This window comes from Rhinoraja longicauda, chromosome 11 (genome assembly GCF_053455715.1).
Source record: "Rhinoraja longicauda isolate Sanriku21f chromosome 11, sRhiLon1.1, whole genome shotgun sequence".
Classification (NCBI taxonomy): Eukaryota; Metazoa; Chordata; class Chondrichthyes; order Rajiformes; family Arhynchobatidae; genus Rhinoraja; species Rhinoraja longicauda.
The window spans coordinates 52714195-52733730 of record NC_135963.1 but is presented as its reverse complement, the minus strand read 5'-3'; the positions used below and the strand labels follow the sequence as shown (position 1 = coordinate 52733730).

Below are 19536 nucleotides of genomic sequence, written 5' to 3'. Positions count from 1 at the left end.
TGTCTTGAGAGCGTCAGTATTACGGTCAAAGAGGTGCTGAAGGTATTATCATATATGAAGGTAGACAAATCTCCAGGGCCTGATCAGATATATCCAACGACATTGCAGGAAACTAGAGAGGAAATTGCAGGAGCCCAGGTTGAAATTTAGGAGACATCATTAAATACAAGAGAGGTGCCAGAAGAATGGAGGGTGGCAAATATTGTGCCTCGTTTCGAGAAGAGCTGCAGGGAAAATACTGGGAACTATAGGGCAGTGAGCTTAACATCTGTAATTGGAAAATTACTAGAGTATTCTGAGCGATGGGAAATTCATGCATTTAGATGGACAAAGGCTGATCAGGGATGGTCAGCATGGTTTTGTACATGGGAAATTATGTCTCATGAATCTGAGCTGTTTGAAAATGTGACCAAAAAGGTCGATGAGGACAGAGCTGTAGATGTGGTATACATGGACTTCAGCAAAGCATTTGACAAGGTTCCACATTCCAAGGATAGCTGAATGGAAAGCAAGTTGGCTTCATGAAAGGAAGCAGAGGGCGATGGTTGCTTCTCAGACTAGAGCCCTGTCACTGAGTAGATCCTTCAGTAACAGACTCCTTCATCCCAAGTGCGTGGAAGGAGAGATATAGGTCCTTCCTTCATGCTGCTGTGAGACTGCACAACCAGCACTGTTCCCAGCAGACGAGTCAACAGTAACAGCTAAGAGCACACAGAAAACTGATGACAATTTATGTATCTTTTATTTATAATGATCTCTTGCTCTCCACTTTGCTGCTGTACCACTGTAAATTTCCCCAGTGTGGGATGAATAAAAGAATATTATAAATTAGTGATGTGCCTCAGGGTTTGGTGTTGGGCCCGTTACTGTTTGTCATCCATATCAATGATTTGGATGAGAATGTGCAAGATTAGCAAGTTTGCACATTGATACAAAAGTGGGTGGCATTGCAGATAGAGAAGATGGTTGTGAATAATTACAGCAGGATCTTGATTGGTTGGCCAGATAGACTGAGGAATGGTTGATGGAATTGAATGGAGAAATGAAAGGTGTTGCATTTTGGGAAATCTAACATGGGCAGGACGTATACAGTGAACGGTAGGGCTCTGGAGAATGCTATTGTACAGAGGGTGGTAGGAGTGCAGGAACATAGTTCCTTGAAGGTGGAGTTGCAGATAGATTGGGTGGTCAAACAGGCTGGCGAGGGGTGATCTTATGGAGTGTATAAAGTCTAGATCGGCCAGCTGCACAGACTCTTGCCAGAGCAGGGGAAATTAAGGACCAGAGGACATAGGTTAAAGTTGAAGGAAAAAAGATTTTAAAGGAATTTGAGAGGTAACTTTTTCACGCATAGGGGTGGTGGGTGCATGCAACAAACGACCAGAGGAGGTAGTTGAGGCAGGCACTATTGTAACGTTTAAGAAACAGTTAGCCAGGTACATGGATAGGGCAGGTTTGGAGGGATGTGGGACTAGTGTAGTTAGGACACGTTGGCTGGTTTGGGTATGTTGGGCCGAAGGGCCTGTTTCCATAGTATATCACTCTATAACCTACATTTGCTCAAGATATCTCTGCAGAGCTTCCTTCTTATCACATTTGTAAGTTTCATCTGGCTCCTTGATGTCAAAGATAGTTATAATAACTTTCTCTGGCATTTGGTATTTTAACCTTGTTTTTTGGCAGAATAGAAACTTTGCAACAGTGGGTAGATTAAGATTCACTCTATATCCCCATTGATATCTCCTTCCATCATCTGGCCCATTAATCTACTCTGACGTTACACTGCTGAGGAGGCACTGTTTCACCAGATTAGACTCGTCTTTGCTTACGTGCAAATTGTTAGGTCAATATTGTGGCCGCATCGGAAATTTCTATGCAGAGGCACTACGTGTACTGAAGACACCTCTTCAACACTATAAATGAGGTCAAGACTCAACCTTTGTGGTCCAAGGCAACAGTTCATTCCTTTCTCGGAAGGAGTTCATCAAATTCGCTGAAACGCAGATAGATCCCTTGATAAAGGAGGGATGCTGGTAAAAGTATCATCAAATCTGCACCGAAGGTGTTTGCAAGCTGCCTGGCTGCTCGGATTGGTACTGTGCTTTATTAATGTAACGCATTTGCCAAGAAATTGTCCATTTGTTTCTTCATTGGTCATCACCAATTACAATGACTGGACCCACTTGACAATATGTTGGTCTGACATCTGTAGAAAGATGAACAGTTTGAAGGGGCCTGGACTTGAAATTTCAGTTTCTCTTTCCAGAGATGTTGTCAAACCTACTGAACATTGCTTCCAGTTTTTGTATTTACTTTTGTTCTTCAGTAACTACAGATTTTTTTCTTTGCTTTTGGTAGTCTGTCGCTTTGAATCAGCCTGTAAAGATGTTGAAGCTTCAAAAGATAAGGTTAGACTCGTGTTCATACTCATATTCCACCATTCACTGGAGTTGAACTAGTCAACTGGATTAAAAAATATTGGAGAGGTTAGGAATATAGTGATTTGGAGGTTAAATTGCAGATACAGTGCCCTCCATAATGTTTGGGACAAAGACCCATCAATTATTTATTTGCCTCTGTACTCCACAATTTGAGATTTGTAATAGAAAAAATATTACATGCAGTTAGACTGCACATTGTCAGATTTAAAGAAAGGCCATTTTTACACATTTTGGTTTCACGATGTAGAAATTACAGCAATGTTTATACATAGTCCCCCCCATTTCAGGGCACCATAATGTTTGGGACACAGCAACGTCATGTATTTTGGTGCCTATCCTTTGCATGCAATGACTGCTTAAAGTCTGCAATTCATGGACATCACCAGTTGCCGTGTTTCTTCTCTGGTGATGCTCTGCCAGGCCTATATTGCAGCCATCTTTAGGTTATGCTTGTTTTGGGGGCTAGCTCCCTTCAGTTTTTTCTTCAGCATATAAAAGACTTGCTCAATTACAAACCTCCCAACATTTGATTTTACAAATTCTGAATTTTGATGTCCAAAATTCTGAATTTTGATGTCCAAAAATCAGAATTTTACATCAAAATTCATAATATGGCGCGTGATGCAACTTTTCAGCAAAGAAAAGTACGCATGCCAAATGCACATACGCGTTGCGCTACATTCACGTGTGAAAAACAACTATTATTTCCAACAGTCTGTAGTCCTTGGACTGCATGTCCAATGTCAGGCCTATCATGAGTATATTCTACTATTATAGAAAGGTTATTGAACAGAAATACTTTTTACAACAAAGAAAAAAATGTTTTGTTTTGTTTTTTCTATTTTGCTTTTTCCGTTCCCATCCCAATTCTCTTGGCATTGAATAAAGGAACAATGGTCATAAAATGTACGACTAAGTTAAGAAAGAGTTTCATTCAAAAAACTGCACGTACCTAATTTAATTGAAGGCATGCTTGCTTCAGTGGTCTTCAACAGCAAATCACAACGGTCCATGTCCCCCCCAACCCTACTCCCCTACTCTCCCCCACCTCCACTCCCCCTCTTATGTTGATAAACAGCAATGAAAGTTTCCAAAGGTGATGGAAAGACTGGAGGAAAGTGTAGGTGCTGAAAGCTCTCTTATACCTGCATTATGGAGGCAATTAAATACACCTGAACAATTACAAACACCTGTGAAATCATGTGTCCCAAACATGATGGTGCCCTGAAATGGGGGGACTATATATAAACACTGCTATAATTTCTACATGGTAAAACTAAAATGTATAAAAATGGCCTTTAATAAAATCTAACAATATGTATTTTAACCACATAGAATTTTTCCTATTACGTTTTGCCTTCGAGAGCGAGTTGGCAAGCTCGCACCGGTGCCGATGTCCCGCCATGGGACATTCCGCCCTTACGTGCCATCGGCCCTCCGGGACTGCGCCTTTGTGTTCCTGCACCGTGACGCCCACCGGACGCCACTCCAGAGGCCGTATGAGGGCCCGTACCGGGTGCTGGAGCACGGACTGACAACCTTTGTCTTGGACATGGGGGGCCGGCCGGAGGCTGTGTCAATCGACCGCTTGAAGCCGGCCCACTTGGACACGGCCACGAGGTCGCCCCCCCTTTGCGAGTCCCACCACCTGTCCCTCCAACTGTGCCTCTGCCGGCCCCTCTGTCGACCGATTTTCGTACCCGGTCCGGTCGGGTTGTACGACCACCGGTGCGTTTCGTGCCTCCGGTTCTGGGGGGGGGGGTCCTGTGGCGGCTCCCAAGGGTCGAGCCATACCACTACCGACCCCTCGGCACGGGAATGGACCGGTCCAGGGGGGGCGGGGCGGTCCTTTGCTACGGATATAAGGACGAGGTTTTGGGCGCAAAGTCATTCCAGCAGACTTGACCGGTCTGATAACTGTAATAAAACCAAACCTCCCGAAATACCCGGCACCTCGCCTTTATTTCGGGCCTCTTTCGATGCGCCACACTGCTATAATTTCTACATGGTAAAACTAAAATGTATAAAAATGGCCTTTAATAAAATCTGACAATATGTATTTTAACCACAGAATATTTCCTATTACAAATCTCAAATTGTGGAACACAGATGCAAATAAATAAATGGGTTTTTGTCCCTAACATTATGGAGAGCACTGTACATGTTAGATTTAAAATCCTGGAGGAACTCAGCAAGTCAGGCAGCATTTGTGGATGAAGTGGACAGACGACGCGCGGTTTGGGATCCTTCAGATGACCTGAAACGTCTGTCCATTTACTTGTCCATTTTGGATGTGGCCTGACCCGCTGAGATCCTCCAGCACTTTTTTTGGTTCATGATTCCAGCATTTGCAGTTCCTTGTGTCTCTCTGTGGAAGAAGGAACTGCAGATGCTGGTTTAAACCAAAGATTGAAGGCACATTCTCTCCAAAGAAATACAAAAAATACACATCTTGCTGTTTGTGCTGTTCATTACTCTGTAAATGCAGAAAATGGTGCATTTAGGGGAAGGAATTGTTGCTTGTAATAACGTCATGGACAATGGAAACCTTCCTGACTTCCCCATGCCAATGAAGATGCCCCATCTACACTAGTCCCATCTGCCATTGTTTGGCTAAACCTTTCCTACCCACGTACTTGTCCAAATGTCATTACAATGCTTGCCTCAACTACCTCCTCTGGCTGTTCGTTCCATGTACTCACCACTCTCCGTGAAATTACTTACCACCTGCCAAGTGCAATGTCTCACACATGTACACTTTTTGACATATTGTCAGTAGCAGAAATACTAAGCTTCACCTTGAGTGTTGCAATTGATATGAGTATTCTGTTTCCAGAATATCAGTGCTTCCTCCAAGTTATTTTCAACATGGAGATCTAGTCTTGGTGTGGTAATCAGGTTTACTTGAAGTAGCCTGAAATAATAAGACTTTGAAATCCTGAGCCAATAAAATTAATCTTTTTTTTTAAACTTCAGAATCCAAATATTATTTTTCTAACAGTTTTGTTATAGGATAACTCTCACATCCCATGAAATAGCCTTGCAAATCTCATCTGGACCACCTCATATTCTACAAAATCCTTTCTTAAATAAGGAAAACTCCAGATTTTGACCTTACTAACACCATGTACAATTGTTATAATACTTCTGTTTTCAAACTCCAACCAAACCCCATTATTACCTCCAAAGTAATAATGGGCAATATGTAATTTACCTTAACTACTTGATATTTATTCACAAAATGCTGGAGTAACTCAGCAGGTCAGGCAGCATCTCAGGAGAGAAGGAATGGGTTTTGTGAACTCCTGAGATGCTGCCTGACCTGCTGAGTTACTCCAGCATTTTGTGAATGAATACCTTCGATTTGTACCAGCATCTGCAGTTATTTTCTTTAACTACTTGATACATCTGCATGCTATTTTTTTTTGTTGCATTCACAAGATCATCTGGATCCCTCCTGAGATAAACAAAGCACCAACCAGAGGCAAGACTCTCTATAAAATAGTTATTTTTTTGTGTGAAATATTTTAATGTAACAAATCACAAGTGAAATAGCACCAAGCCCACTTTCAGAAATGAACTACCTAAAGGAGTTGAGTGTATTATTCTCTTATGACTATAAAACACTATTTGCTAAATACTTACAGCTATTAACTGTATTGTGGTTGGGTGGAGACCAGGGTAATAGGCTGTGACAAGTTCCTGTGTATGATGCTTCCATCCCCTACTTTAACCTATTAACCATAATTTATCAAGAGCCAGGAAAGAGGACAACATCAAGACATTTCTATTTACCACATTGGATGCAATATTGTAAACATTTATTTCTTTTCCTTAAGATGCAAAAAGGACACACTTTGTAAACAAACTGTACAAAGAAATATTTAAAAATGTTCTTAAACTTAAAAAACAACTCATTGAAATAATGCCATCTTCAATATTTATGCGATTAAAGATGGACAATAACATTTTACCATGATAAATCACACGTATACAAAAGTCTCTGGGATAACCAAACCATATTTATCCAATTTTCGCAATATACAAGCAATACAAATTGGTAACGTTTCAAAGATTATTTTTGCATACACATTTAAAAGAATATATCCAGCAATAAAACTAACGTTTTCCTTATTCTTATGTTAAATAGAAATTCCGAGTGTATCCACTACTAACTGAATTGCCTTTAAAGGATCCACAACTTCTTTCACATTGTCTCTCCTCAAGACCCAGTCTGGTTTTAATCTGTAATACAGAAAAGTATGAACATTTAATAGTGACAGGAGAATTTTTTAAAAAACAAGTGGGCAATGCAAGAGAATGCCAGCAATGAACAATCAAAACAGTGAATGAATGGATGCTTACTTAGAAACTGCTCTCGTTCGTACTGGAGTGGCTGGAATATATAAACAGCCATTGTGAGGGGTTTGCATCCGTTGCTTAATGTTGATTCTGTTTGCATCCATTTTATGTTTCCTCACCGTTAGCTTGTAAATATTTCTGATTCGATCTGCTGCTTTGGGCATGCTACGGACCTCCTAGAAGCAAAATCTACCATTAGTTTCACATTTATTTAAATTACTGATATTTGTAACCATTAACCAAAGCAGAGATTCAATCATGTTTTGGGCAGGCTCACAGCTTCCTGTCGGTTGTACCCACTGGCTCCTTTGCAATGGGCATGATGCTAAACAAGTGGGAGTGAATATCTTACCACCCATATCTTACAACTGGCAGACAGCAAGACCCGCGACAAGACAACCTAGATCACCCCCAGCATCAGCAGCTCGCCATCCTCAACAATGAGCTGCTCAATAAACTGCTGGGTGGGGTCAACATGGCTTCGGGCAGGGTCTTACCCAACACCCAGGCTGTGCTGCCTTCCACGAAAACCAGCCGTCCCAACAAAGCTACTACTGAGACAAGCAAATACAAACCAGACAGTATAACATGGTTACCAACTCTCCCTTAAGGACATCAACCTAATATTGCATGGATAAATTGGAACAATTCTTGAGAATGACAAACTAATGGTGGGAAAATATCTGGGTTGCTTAAAATAAATATATTAAAACGTGATAGAAGATGACGGAGGAGAGCATCGATGCTGGTGAACGGCCAATAGCCCTGCATCAGACATGTTCAGAGGTACTTTGGGGGTTTACAGGTCGGCTGCGTGAGACACACCAGGGCATGGAGACTGCAGGAAGTAAGGCACAACGCATTCACAGGTCGCGGTGTTAGTGGCGTGCAGCAGGCAGTGGATGGCGTGTATCACCCTCCACTGGAGACCCCACAGCGGTCAGACGAGCACGCAGATCCTCGCAGCATGCAGCGGCACGGGGCAACAGAGCCGCAGTGTAAGACAGCATTGCCAGGCCGACCCCTGCAATTCCAATGTAGTGCTGCATCCAGGTCAACAGGCCTCTAAGGTCATGATAAGACACAATATTTTGGAGAAGGTAAAACCTGAAGGGCACAAGTTGGTGCTGAAAATGTGCCAACACTGTGCTGCCTCAGTGCAATCTACTATTCTAACACTGCAATCGTGGCACTTGGGTATGGTTATAATTGTCCTTATGTATAGTGCAATTTTAATGATCTTTAATGAATAAAGAATTTCACCATATCGCTACCATCTCTTCCTGTATCCTTGGCAAAAACCAGAGATCAGATATAATCTTTCAGAAGTCCTTTTGTGGAGATGCCAGTGGAAACATTATTTTTACAAAAGCGATATTTCGATCTCCTTTAAAGCTAAGTTTTCATCCAACTAATATTCACTGAACCTAAGTACTGCTTTGCAGCAACAAGGTACCAGATTTATCTTGGGGCTTAAGATGGCAGTGGGATTAAGTGCTATGGTTTTTAAATGATTCACTTTACCACAAAGTCAGATCCGAACTGTCACACGTGGTTGGTAAATTACCCAATTCTTGTATATCAGTGGCCCGACAGACGTAAATGTGTGTTTTCAAGAAAGCATTACAGTTACCTGAACTTCTTGTGTCAACGTGTGCTGTCACCTTTACTAACCACCAGTTAATTACAACGTAAATGAAATTTAACGACACACCAACTTGGAAAATTTACTCTCACATAGCCCAGTCAAGAAACTTTCAGGATGAACTTGAATGAGTAGACTGAAAGTCTCCTTCATGTCACAAAACTGAAGCACATGACCATGAGGGGAAAAGCCAGTTTGTGCAGCAAGCCCTCCTCACTCTTACATATCCTTCTCTCCAGTGCTCTAGAATGTCTCACGGCACGTGATCAATTCTCAGCTTTTACGTAAAGGTTGCCTTTTTGATACCTAATTTGTGGTGATTTCATTTATGAAGGCGTGATATGCTGGAGGCATATCAAGAATGCCACAAGTGACTTCAAAATTATGTACAGAAATAAAAGTGTGAGACTGGAGCATATTTCTAAAATGACACCTCTAAGATCAAGCATGACATGGAATTGGATCTTATCCTTTGCATAGACTAGCTTGCCAACGATTATTCAGAGGTATATGGAAAGAAACCAGATGCTGGTTAAAATCAAAGGTAGACACAAAATGCTGGAGTAACTCAGAGGAGAAAAGGAATGGGTGACGTTTCGGGTCGAGACTTTTCTCCCGGTGGCTCAGCACTTCAACTTCCCCCTCCCATTCCCAATCTGACCATTCTGCCCTGGGCCTTCCCCATTGTCAGTGAGGTCCAGCGCAAATTGGAGAAACAACACCTCATATTTTGCTTGGGTAGTTTACACCCTAGCGGTATGAACATTGACTTCTCTAACTTCAGATAGTCCCTGTTTTCCCTCTCTATCCCCTCCCCCTTCCCAGTTCTCCCACTAGTCTTCCTGTCTCTGACTACATTCTATCTCTGTCCCGCCCCCTCCCATTACATCAGCCTGAAGAAGGGTCTCGACCCAAAACGTCACCAATTCCTTCTCTCCAGAGATGCTGCCTGACCCGCTGAGTTACTCCAGCATTTTGTGTCTACCTATAGATTATTCAGATGTCGGACTAGTTACTTCAATGTACTGGAGATTAGCTGGCTCCGTATCCAGATGCGACGGCAATCAAAATGGAAAAATAAGGGGAAAGGCAATGAAATTGAACCTCACCACATCAACCATTCCCAATTGCTACTTGCTTTCCAGCCTATTCTTTGAAGTTAATTGTTCTATCATGCTCATTTTTCCATGACATATTCATCAATACAGGGGAAGCATTTTGGCAATGCAAACCTATACTCACCAGTGCTTTGGTTGACTCCTGTGACAGAATGGCAAGTAAACAGCAAGCCTTTGTAAAAATGCTGCCACATTTGTCAGACGTCTTATCACCCGCTTTCCCTCTGTACATGTACAACAGATCGAGTAAGGTATCCACAGAATTGTCCACTTCATAAACCACTGAAGCCGTTTTCTCATACTGAAGGGCAGGGAGAACAAAATAAATATATATTTTTAGTCAATTAGAATTAAAAGTTGAAAATCCATCCTCCAGAGAGGAAATCTTAAAGAATAATCGACCATTTGCCAACTTTGATTAACCACATGCTTCACTATCTATAAAATAAAACTCTTGTGTGTTTGTTTGTTCCTGAACTAGTCAAAACGATACACGATAGCGCAACAATTTTAGGCCCACCTTATTCACCGTCGTCCCTTTGGTGCTAATGGAAGATGTTTCATTGAAATTGGTGTTAAATTTGTAAAGTTATTCACATTTTTAAGTTTAAATCTATCTCTTAGGGAGGGAGAGGGTGGGAGGGAGGATAAGGGGGATGGAGTGGGGGGAGAGGGAGGGGGAGGATAAGGGGGATGGAGAGGGGGCGGAGAGGAAGGGGGAGGGAGGGAGGCGGGGAAGGGGGGAGTGGGTGCTGCACCAATGCAGGTTTGGGCTCAACGGGTCCACTTGGTCTAGTCAATAATAAATTTTCCCACCAAAAAGGTATTTATATGAAAGAAAAGAGAAAGAGCAGATTATGCGATACCATGAACAATTTCACAAAGCAAAGCTGCAAGCAGCAAGAGCAAGGTCTGCATTGGTAGAACACAATAGATTATGTACACCCTGCTAACCTGCCTCACCCTCAGGAAATATGGAATGCCTGGTTCGGGAAAGCTGGAAATACGCTTCCTAGAGCTATCACTTGTTGCCCATGCCATATATGAATGGGCTACTGTAGACTAATTGAAAAATGATTATCGTGACAAAACCAAAGACTCCAGGCGCACCATTGTGGCTGGCCAAATCACAGGTGAAGAGTCAATATACAGAAGAGATAGAATACCAGGTTGAATGCTGCCAAAACAACAACTTCTAGCTCAGCATCAACAAGAGCAAGGGACTAATTATTAACTTCAGAAAGGGGAGAGCTCACAACAGTTTCAGTGGGTCGATGGCAGAGAGAGACAGCAGCTGCAATTTACTGTGTATTAACATATCGAAAGACAAAAGCTGGACAAAGCATCCAAACGTATTCACTGAGGCGGCATGCTGGCAAGTCAGCTTTCTTAAAAGTTTAAAGAGATTAAACATGTCACCAAATACTCTTAAACATATAGAGGTACACTGTGGAAAGTATCGTGACTGACCGCATCTGATATTGTATTGTAATTCCTACACAAAGGAACTCAAGGGGCCGCAGTGAGTGATGAACCCAACCATCCTCCCCTCAATTGAAAGCATCTGCACAAGATGCCGCCTCAAGCAGCAGCATCTATCATCATGGATCCACACCATAACCTCTTCTTGCTGCTACCATCAGGCAGGATGTGCAGAAGCCTGAAGTCTCACACAACCAGGTTCAGGAAGAGCTACTTTTCTATAACCATTCAATCAACCTGTACAATCCTGATTCTATCTTGATAATGGAATACCGCCCACCTACAAACAAGATTTTTAGCTTAGATCCAAGTTTGGCCAAAGGGGAAGCCAAGCAACTGGAAATCGCATGGGACAAGATGGTCAAGGCATATATTGGGGAAAGACATGTGGTTGCAGTAGTAAGTCCAGCTCAGAATATAGTCAAAGAGCAGCAGGAATCACTGTTGGGGACCCGTGAGAGGGGTTATCATGGAAATCCCAGAGGAGGAGAACTTCTTTGAAGTAGGCATACTTTGAAATTTCATAGTAGTGCAATAAAATGGAGACAAAAAAAACTAGAGATGCTGGAACCCTGAGAAAACCCACAGTGCTGGAGGAACTCAGTGGGTTCGAGAACATGTGGAGGAATAGACAGACAAAGTCATGGGTCGAAACCCTTCTTCATCCAGAGTTCCTCCAGCACTGTGTTTTGTTCAAGATTCCAGCATGTACAGTTTTGGGGGTCATCAGAACTTTCATTATACCTGCAATTTATCATACTTGTGCAAGCTCAACAAGACTTGAACTCCATGCAGCAAACAGGAGAATAAAAAGACAAACTAAATGAACCAATTATCAATTCCTATTTCAGCAGCTCTCCTACAACAGGTTAGTAAATGCAGGTCGCAAATATTTATTCTCTCATTTTAAGATATGTGTAAACAAATCGTTCAAAAAAATACTTAACTGCAAAACGAAGAGACTACCTACAGTTAAACAATTTCAGTGCACGGAGCAATTGAAAATATACAGTTGTTGGAAAGCACAGATATGACTTTAAGTACTATGTTAAACCTACTCCTTTACGGTCACAGTCTAATGAATTCATACACATACATTATGAATTGAATTCTGGCAAATCCATGTAAATTCCAGATAACTGAAAATCAATGGTATGACCCAGGGAAATTGTGTAACATTTGGGTCTTACAATGTCAAATAGCGTTGCACAAGTATCTATTACCAAAAGGAGAATTTGATAATAATGTTTAGCTGAAAAGATCAAATATATAAAGAACCAAACTGCTTATGAGGAATAAATAACAAAAATAACAATTGGGAGAGACTTCATACTGTACCTTTGAAAGATTGAAAAGAACTTGAACTGCATATTTAATGACATCCATACAGGGCACACTGCGGTTACAACTTCTAATCAATGTGAAAATAATTGGTGTTGCTCCACTTTGAGCAAGATTTTCACAACAAACTGCTGATAGCCTGGTTGCAACTTCTGAAATGAAATTAATGGCAAAACCAGTCAAAATCTTTTAAGATTAGAATTCGTAAATAAATCAGTGACTGAGATGACCAATTTCCACTTAAAATATTTTTTTAATATGGCCGAACATCACAAAACATGTGAGAAAAAGGCGTCAATTGGATTTCTCTACGTTAATCCATCTTTAAGTTCTAGCGATCAGACTTCCCTCCCACTAACATTAAACTGCACATCTCAACACACAATAACAAACTCTCCAAAATGACCCCCCCCCCCCCTGCCCTTTCACACAAGCTATTTACTTTCTCTTCAGTTTTTCTTCTAATATCACAAGCCCGTTTTCTTATTTTGGTTGCAGGACCTTTCTCGTGCTCCTTTAATTCTCGCCACTAAATTGGTTATACTCCCTTTTCTTTGCTGGACACATGCGAGCCAACAATAAATGCCTTTGCTTTCTCAAATACCGCCTATCCTTTCCTTTCAAACCTGCAATCCATAGCTGTTAGCAACAAAGAAAATGGACAAGTCCATAACAAATTATGTCATCTTTCATCTGAAGTTAAGGAAATGTTGTTGCCATCCAAACCCACATCCATTGTGCTATTTGGTGCCAGTTATAGTACTGCAGTGTACCTGATCAAAATAGATCTCCTGTGACTGATTGGGGTACATGGTCAATTTTTATTATTCTCAATCTCACTACACCACAATTGGTCACATAATTCTCCTCATGTTTTTGTATAGGTTGAGCCGAGTTGGACAATTGTTGTTTGATTCTGTTCTTATTCATGGCCATTGCCAAATTACCATTACAGCATCTCTTCCTGTCCTTGTACTGAAAACGCTTGAGCTCCCCTTTGCATTTCTCACCTGAATGATAACCTTGCAAAGTCATGACTTTTAATTTTTTGATATATATATCTATATATACACACACACTGATAAACTCAATTTCTGCACCACATTCAGCACTCATTGATGGCATAAAGTTGGAAAGGGTGCAGGGAAGATTGACAAGGATATTGCCTTATTTGCTCTTGAAACCCTCATCCATTAATACCTCCATAGAGGCAATCAATAACCAGTATAACTCCAGTCAATAACGGAGGCAAATCAGTCGCTGATCAGTGATGATGCCACAACTAGTTATAATATTGAATGATTACCTGAATTAAAAGACTGAATGTTCTACAGTTAAACTTGAAGGTACAAAAATAGGTGTAGACACAATGAGCTTGCGAAGGAATATAGATAGAAGACAGACACAAAATACTGGAGTAACTCAGCGGGGCAGGCAGCATCACTGGAGAGAAGGAATGGGTGCCCAATCGGGTCGAGACCCTTCTTCAGACTCAGATATAGATAGGTTAAACAAGATGGCATGTAGCTGGCAGCTAAAATATAATGCGAGCAAATGCAAAGATGATCACATTGGAAAGAATGGAAAAGCAAATTATTTAAACTGAGTGGAGCTACAAAAAATTTTCACTGTACTTTGGCACACTTGACAATAAATTAAACTAAAATGTTGTGGTTCATGGGAATGTGCATTCATAGCACATGAAACATAAAGCTGGCATGAAGATGCAGCTAGTAATTAGTAAGGCTAATGGAATAATGGTCTTTACTGTATCACAAAATGCTGGAGTAAGTCAGCAGGTCAGGCAGCATCTAGGAGAGGGAATGCGTGACGTTTCGGGTCGAGACCCTTCTTCAGACGGTCTTTACTGTAAGGTATGGAGTATTAAAGACTATGAAGAGTTTTAATCTCCACAGTGATTACATTGGAGACAATTCATATAAGGCTCACTAGTTGGATTCTTGGGATGAAGAACTGAAGCAGAGATAGCTGGAACCAAAGATACGAGAGGAACAAGATGGACCACTCCGTTGAAATCGCCTATACGGAAGTGTAATATGTAAAAGAGCGTAATGTCTGCCATTTTAGTAGGCAAAACCCGCTGTTCGCTATGCCTCTCACAGTGTAATCAGTGTTTTGGGGAACAGTATGTGTGATGATACCATAAAAATGCAGAATATATCTCATCTATCAATTCACAGATTTTTATCTGGCACTGGTTTTTAGGGTCGAGTGGTCTATCTAGCTCCTATAGTATCTTTGGCTGGAACTTATACTTACTGGAGTTGAGAAGAATGAGGGGTAATATTATTGTAAACAGGGGATTCTGTAAAGAATGGATAGGGCAACTGCACGAAGTGGCCAAAGTTAAAGGGCAGCAAATGAGAGGGAAGGAACAATGTATTTTGTTTATCCACTGTGGGAGGCAGGGAAATTCTGGTTCCAGCTGCAACTTGGTGTCAGATATAACCCATGACAATTAAACCAAGAGATGAGTAGGAAAATAACTGAAGATGCTGGTACAAATCGAAAGTATCACAAAATGCTGGAGTAACTCAGCGGGTCAGGCAGCATCTCTGGAGAGAAGGAATGGGTGACGTTTCGGGTCGAGACCCTTCTTCAGACTTCAGTCTGAAGGGTCTCGACCTGAAACGTCACCCATCCTTCTCTCCAGAGATGCGGTCTGAGCCACTGAGTTACTCCAGCATTTTGTGAAGCCAAGAGATGATGTCACTGGGGCAATAGATAAGAAAAATCAGGACTTAGATGAATTTTGGAAGCATAGTTTATGCAAAGGATAGGAAAGTGGCTCTTTGGACAGTTAGAAGTTGGAGCCACATGGGAAATCTGTGTATGAGAAGTAAAGCATATCAAATGTATTTAGAAGCCAATTAGCCAGTATAATAGATCAGTAACAAGTGATGGCCTTTGTTGATTTTGATCATCACCACGTTGTGAAGAGAATGAACCAGATCAAAGAATAAGAGCATATGAAAGAAGAAACCATAAAAGTAGAGGGAACGTACAAAGATCTTCGATAAGAATTGGAAGCAAGAAATGGAGCAGTATCTGGACAGTTCACTGTAGACGATGCCATGAGAATGAGTAACTGAATAGTTACATAGAGTAACTGAATAGTTAAGAATAGTCAACGACAATGAACACCAGCCGGTATTCTGAAAACATTGTCAAAAGTGCAGAACCAGTGCAGGATTTACAATTCAAAATTAGTTTAATTCCAAATATCCCACTTGTAATATTGTTTTTTTTAAATTCTAATTTTTAAATACACGGGGTCAAAAAGACCAACGGTAAAGAAACAATGAACAAGTCTGTATAAAAATAAGTGATTTGATGTTGCAAAACCAACACACTATGCAGTAAACACAGGAAAGAGAGGTAAATAGTGTAAAGGATAATGATAAAAATGAAGGTTGTCATTTATCAACCTCATCTGAACACTAATATTTGTTGCATCGATCAAATATGCGCATCGGGAGTTCATTTAAGAGGTACAAGGACAACAGTTCTGCACTCTTTATCCTGCGTTTTGGCAAATAACTCACCAATATATCCAGATTCATTTTCCCCACGAGTCTGAATGAGAATGAATTTCTATTTCTTATTCGTATATAACCAGATATCAGTCACAATCGTGCAGTAAAACACACCACCTGGTAACGTCTGTGTGACATTTACACGAGAAAAATGTACTCAGGAGAGAAAAAGGTGCATTGTGGAGTCATGCTGCAAGGAAGCAGGCCCTTCAGCCCAACTCATCCATGCCGACCAAGATAACCCATTTCAGCTAGTCCCATTCGCTGGCATTTGATCCATCTCATTCTAAACCTTTCCAATCCGTTTATCTATCTATCCAAGTGTCTTTTAAATGTTGTTCTTGTATCAGCACCAACTACCTTTGGCAGTTCGTACAATATACTCACCAGCATCTGAGTGAAAAAGTTGGCCCTCAGGTTCCCATTAAATCTTTCCCCTCTCACCCTAAACACATGCCCTCTGGTTCTTGATTCTCCTACCCCGTGTAAAAGAGACCGCATTCACCCTATCATTCCCCTCATGATTTTATACACCTGGATAAGATCACCCCTCCATCTCCTGCGCTCCAAGGAATAGAGTCCTAGCCTGCCCAACCTCTCCCTATATCATGCCTTGCCACCATTGTTGTAAATCCTCTCTGCACTCTTCAGCTTAATGACACCAATCCTAAAGCAGGGCAAGTGAAACAGAACACTTGGGTAAGTATGTGAGAATTATAAGAACCACTGGTGGAAATCAATTTGAACCGATGGACGTAGAATCATACCTGGGAAATGTACGAGAAACAAAAAACTTTATGAAGTATGCTGAATTTCAAATGTTGTTGGAAACTGCTCAATAACTTTTAGATTTATATAAAGTTTGTGGAAAATGAGTATCAACAAACCTAAATGCTGTAAGGCTGCAAGAATGGAGGAGAAATGTTTATATTTAAGAATGGAATCCACAGCCACAGCCGTTCTGTTCCCCAATTTCTGATCCTCATGGCTGTTCTGATTGGCCTGTAGCATGCGGTGTCTGATCGCAATGATTTGAGGATTTCTCATTTTCTTTCGCAACCAATATCCTTTCCATACAGCCTGCAAAAATGAGAAAAATGAGACTAAATTGGTATGCAACACACCTTTCCAAACACCCACACAAAACAATGAAATGCACATTTTTTCTTCTCACAATAACGCCATGAATGCTCCAATGACTGTAAAAACCAACCTGCATTCTGATAATTCCACGGCAAGTTCTCTTTGCCTGCATTTTATAAAGAAACTTCCGGACAGATTTTTGAATGACAACAGCTGCCCTATGCCTTCGCAACAGCCAAGCTTTCACAATCCGCTGTGATACAATGATCTTTTCACGTTCATTAATATATCGGCTGCGCTGGAGCCAAGTCCGGAACCATCTCTACAAGGTAAGGGGGAGACAACAATTTTAAAAGACAATTTGATTTGTTTCACAGAAATGAAGACACCTTTGTGATCCCGTCAGAGATAGACCTGAAAGACAATTTAAAAAAAACATGGGCTGTCTAAAACACACAGCATAGCAACACAAGTCATCCCCCCCCCCCCCACAGATTGTATAATTCACCTATGTATCAGGGACAATTTACAGTAATCAATGAACATACAAACACGCAGACCTAGTGTACATGGGCAGAAACCAGAGCACCTGGAGAACATCCACGCACAGGGGGAACATGCAAACGCCACACACAGTGGAGGTCAGGGTTTAACTTGGGTGCCGGTAGTTGTCAGGCAGCTGCTGTTGGCTGTGGCAATGTTTTGCCCCTTATGCATTTTGCTTTTGCCGGATGAACAGTTTATGCTCAGGCAGGGGTATATAGAATCACTAATTTCCAAACTAAGTGGAAAGCTTTGCAGACACAAGGAACTGCAGGTGCTGGTTTACACAAAGACATAAGACTGGAGTAACTCAGCTCAGGCAGCATCTCTATAGAACATGAATAGGCCACATTTTGGGTTGGGACCCTTCTTTAGACTGATTGTCGTAAGAAGTAGAAAGCTAGAGGCATGGTGGGGGGCGGAACAAAGCCTGGCAAGTGATAGGTGGATACAGATGCGGGCAGACTTTTGATTGGGAGATGGGTGACAAAGGCCAGGCATGAAAAGACAAAAAGTGTGAGATGAGGGGGAAATACATGAATTGGGAAGCCAGAGAAATGAATATTGCTGGAAGGGAATGATGGGGTGGGAAAGGAGAAATGGGGAAAGGGAAAGAGAGAAATGAGCACCGTCCTGCTATTACACCTCCTCTTTTCTCTGTGCCTGACCTAGATGGACACTCATTTCTCCCTTTACCTTTCAGTCTCTCCTTCCACAATTAGAACGCACCAGTGATAAAGGAGGAATTTGTCATATTTTATTGTCTCTTGAACATCTCATGGAAATGTTAGGTAGATGTGAAAAATGCGTTTTTCAGTACAGATTACAATTGTTAAAATGACCCTTGAATCTTTTGAAGCAAATATGTAGTAAATGGCAAGGCTGGAGTAACTCCTCCAAACAATATTTTATATTGTTATAACATGACCAGATTAGCTCTTTTGTTAACATGTCAAACTCTAGATTTTCAGAGACTTAAAAAACGTTGATCAGCGAGTTCATCTTTTCCATTATTTATTACCTGAATATAAATGACTGAGTTGATCTTGGCTTTTGCACGTTTAAGAGTCATATAGTCTCTGAATGCTTTCTGAATCTTAACAACGCAAATATTGTGATAAGCAGCAGCAATGAAACAAAGCCTCCTTTGTGCTGCTTTTTTCTCAGCAAGCTGTATATGAGGATAAGTAAAAAGATTATTATTTAACGTGGCATGACCATACCACAGCAAAATACACTTTTGTAGCATTCCAGTCATCACAAAGTTCATATTTCCAAATATGAACTCTAAATGATAGACTCGTTACAACTTTCCACAAAATGTCAATGTTAAAAAGGCACAAAGTGCTGGAGTAACAGCATTACTAATTATACCTTTTTGCGAACCAACCACCCATGACAAACAGACTGCAAGCAAATGAGTGACTTTCTAACTTTATTGTATTTCGCATTTTCAATTTGTGCAAGATGCCATGCTCGATATTGTCTCTGTATAGCCATTGCAGCCTTTCTTTGCTGAAGAAACTTCTTTCTTTGGGTATAAGCTCCGAATGCAAGTTGAATTCGAGTAGCTGCTTCATGTTTCTGCAATTCCAATAAAAGATGATAAGCACTCAAAGTACAATGATTTGGCAGTTCTATTTGTTCCAACTAATTAAGCTTCATTCAATATCACATATTGGATCAATGGATCGTGCTTTGTAAGCATAACAAGATTCTTTGAAGAAATTAAGTTACTAGATGAGGGGAGGGGTAAACCAGTGCCGTAAGATCAGTCTGAAGAAGGGTCTCGACCCGAAACGTCACCCATTCCTTCTCTCCCGAGATGCTGCCTGACCTGCTGAGTTACTCCAGCATTTTGTGAATAAATCAGTGCCGTAATAAAGTGGTGCAAAATTCCAAGTTCTATGCAGAGTTTAATGAATGGAAAAGAAACAAGCAATTATGCAGTTACACAAATGCAT

The 19536-nt window shown here is 41.1% G+C and overlaps 1 protein-coding gene across 2 annotated transcripts in view; it reads right to left on the bottom strand.

Annotated features, from left to right (window-relative positions):
• Positions 1-6338: 6338 nt before the first annotated feature.
• aspm (assembly factor for spindle microtubules) overlaps positions 6339-19536 on the bottom strand; it is a 58942-nt gene continuing 45744 nt past the window's right edge. The window contains exons 22-29 of one of the 2 annotated variants that reach the window (XM_078407737.1): positions 18947-19156; positions 18594-18743; positions 17160-17351; positions 16834-17026; positions 12387-12541; positions 9691-9867; positions 6807-6979; positions 6339-6686 (exon numbers count right to left, since the gene is read on the bottom strand). In XM_078407737.1, coding sequence (XP_078263863.1) covers positions 6584-6686; positions 6807-6979; positions 9691-9867; positions 12387-12541; positions 16834-17026; positions 17160-17351; positions 18594-18743; positions 18947-19156 — 1353 coding nt within the window. In that variant the 3' untranslated portion in view covers positions 6339-6583. The remainder of the gene's footprint in view (positions 6687-6806; positions 6980-9690; positions 9868-12386; positions 12542-16833; positions 17027-17159; positions 17352-18593; positions 18744-18946; positions 19157-19536) is intronic. The other variant, XM_078407738.1, reaches the window with a different exon arrangement.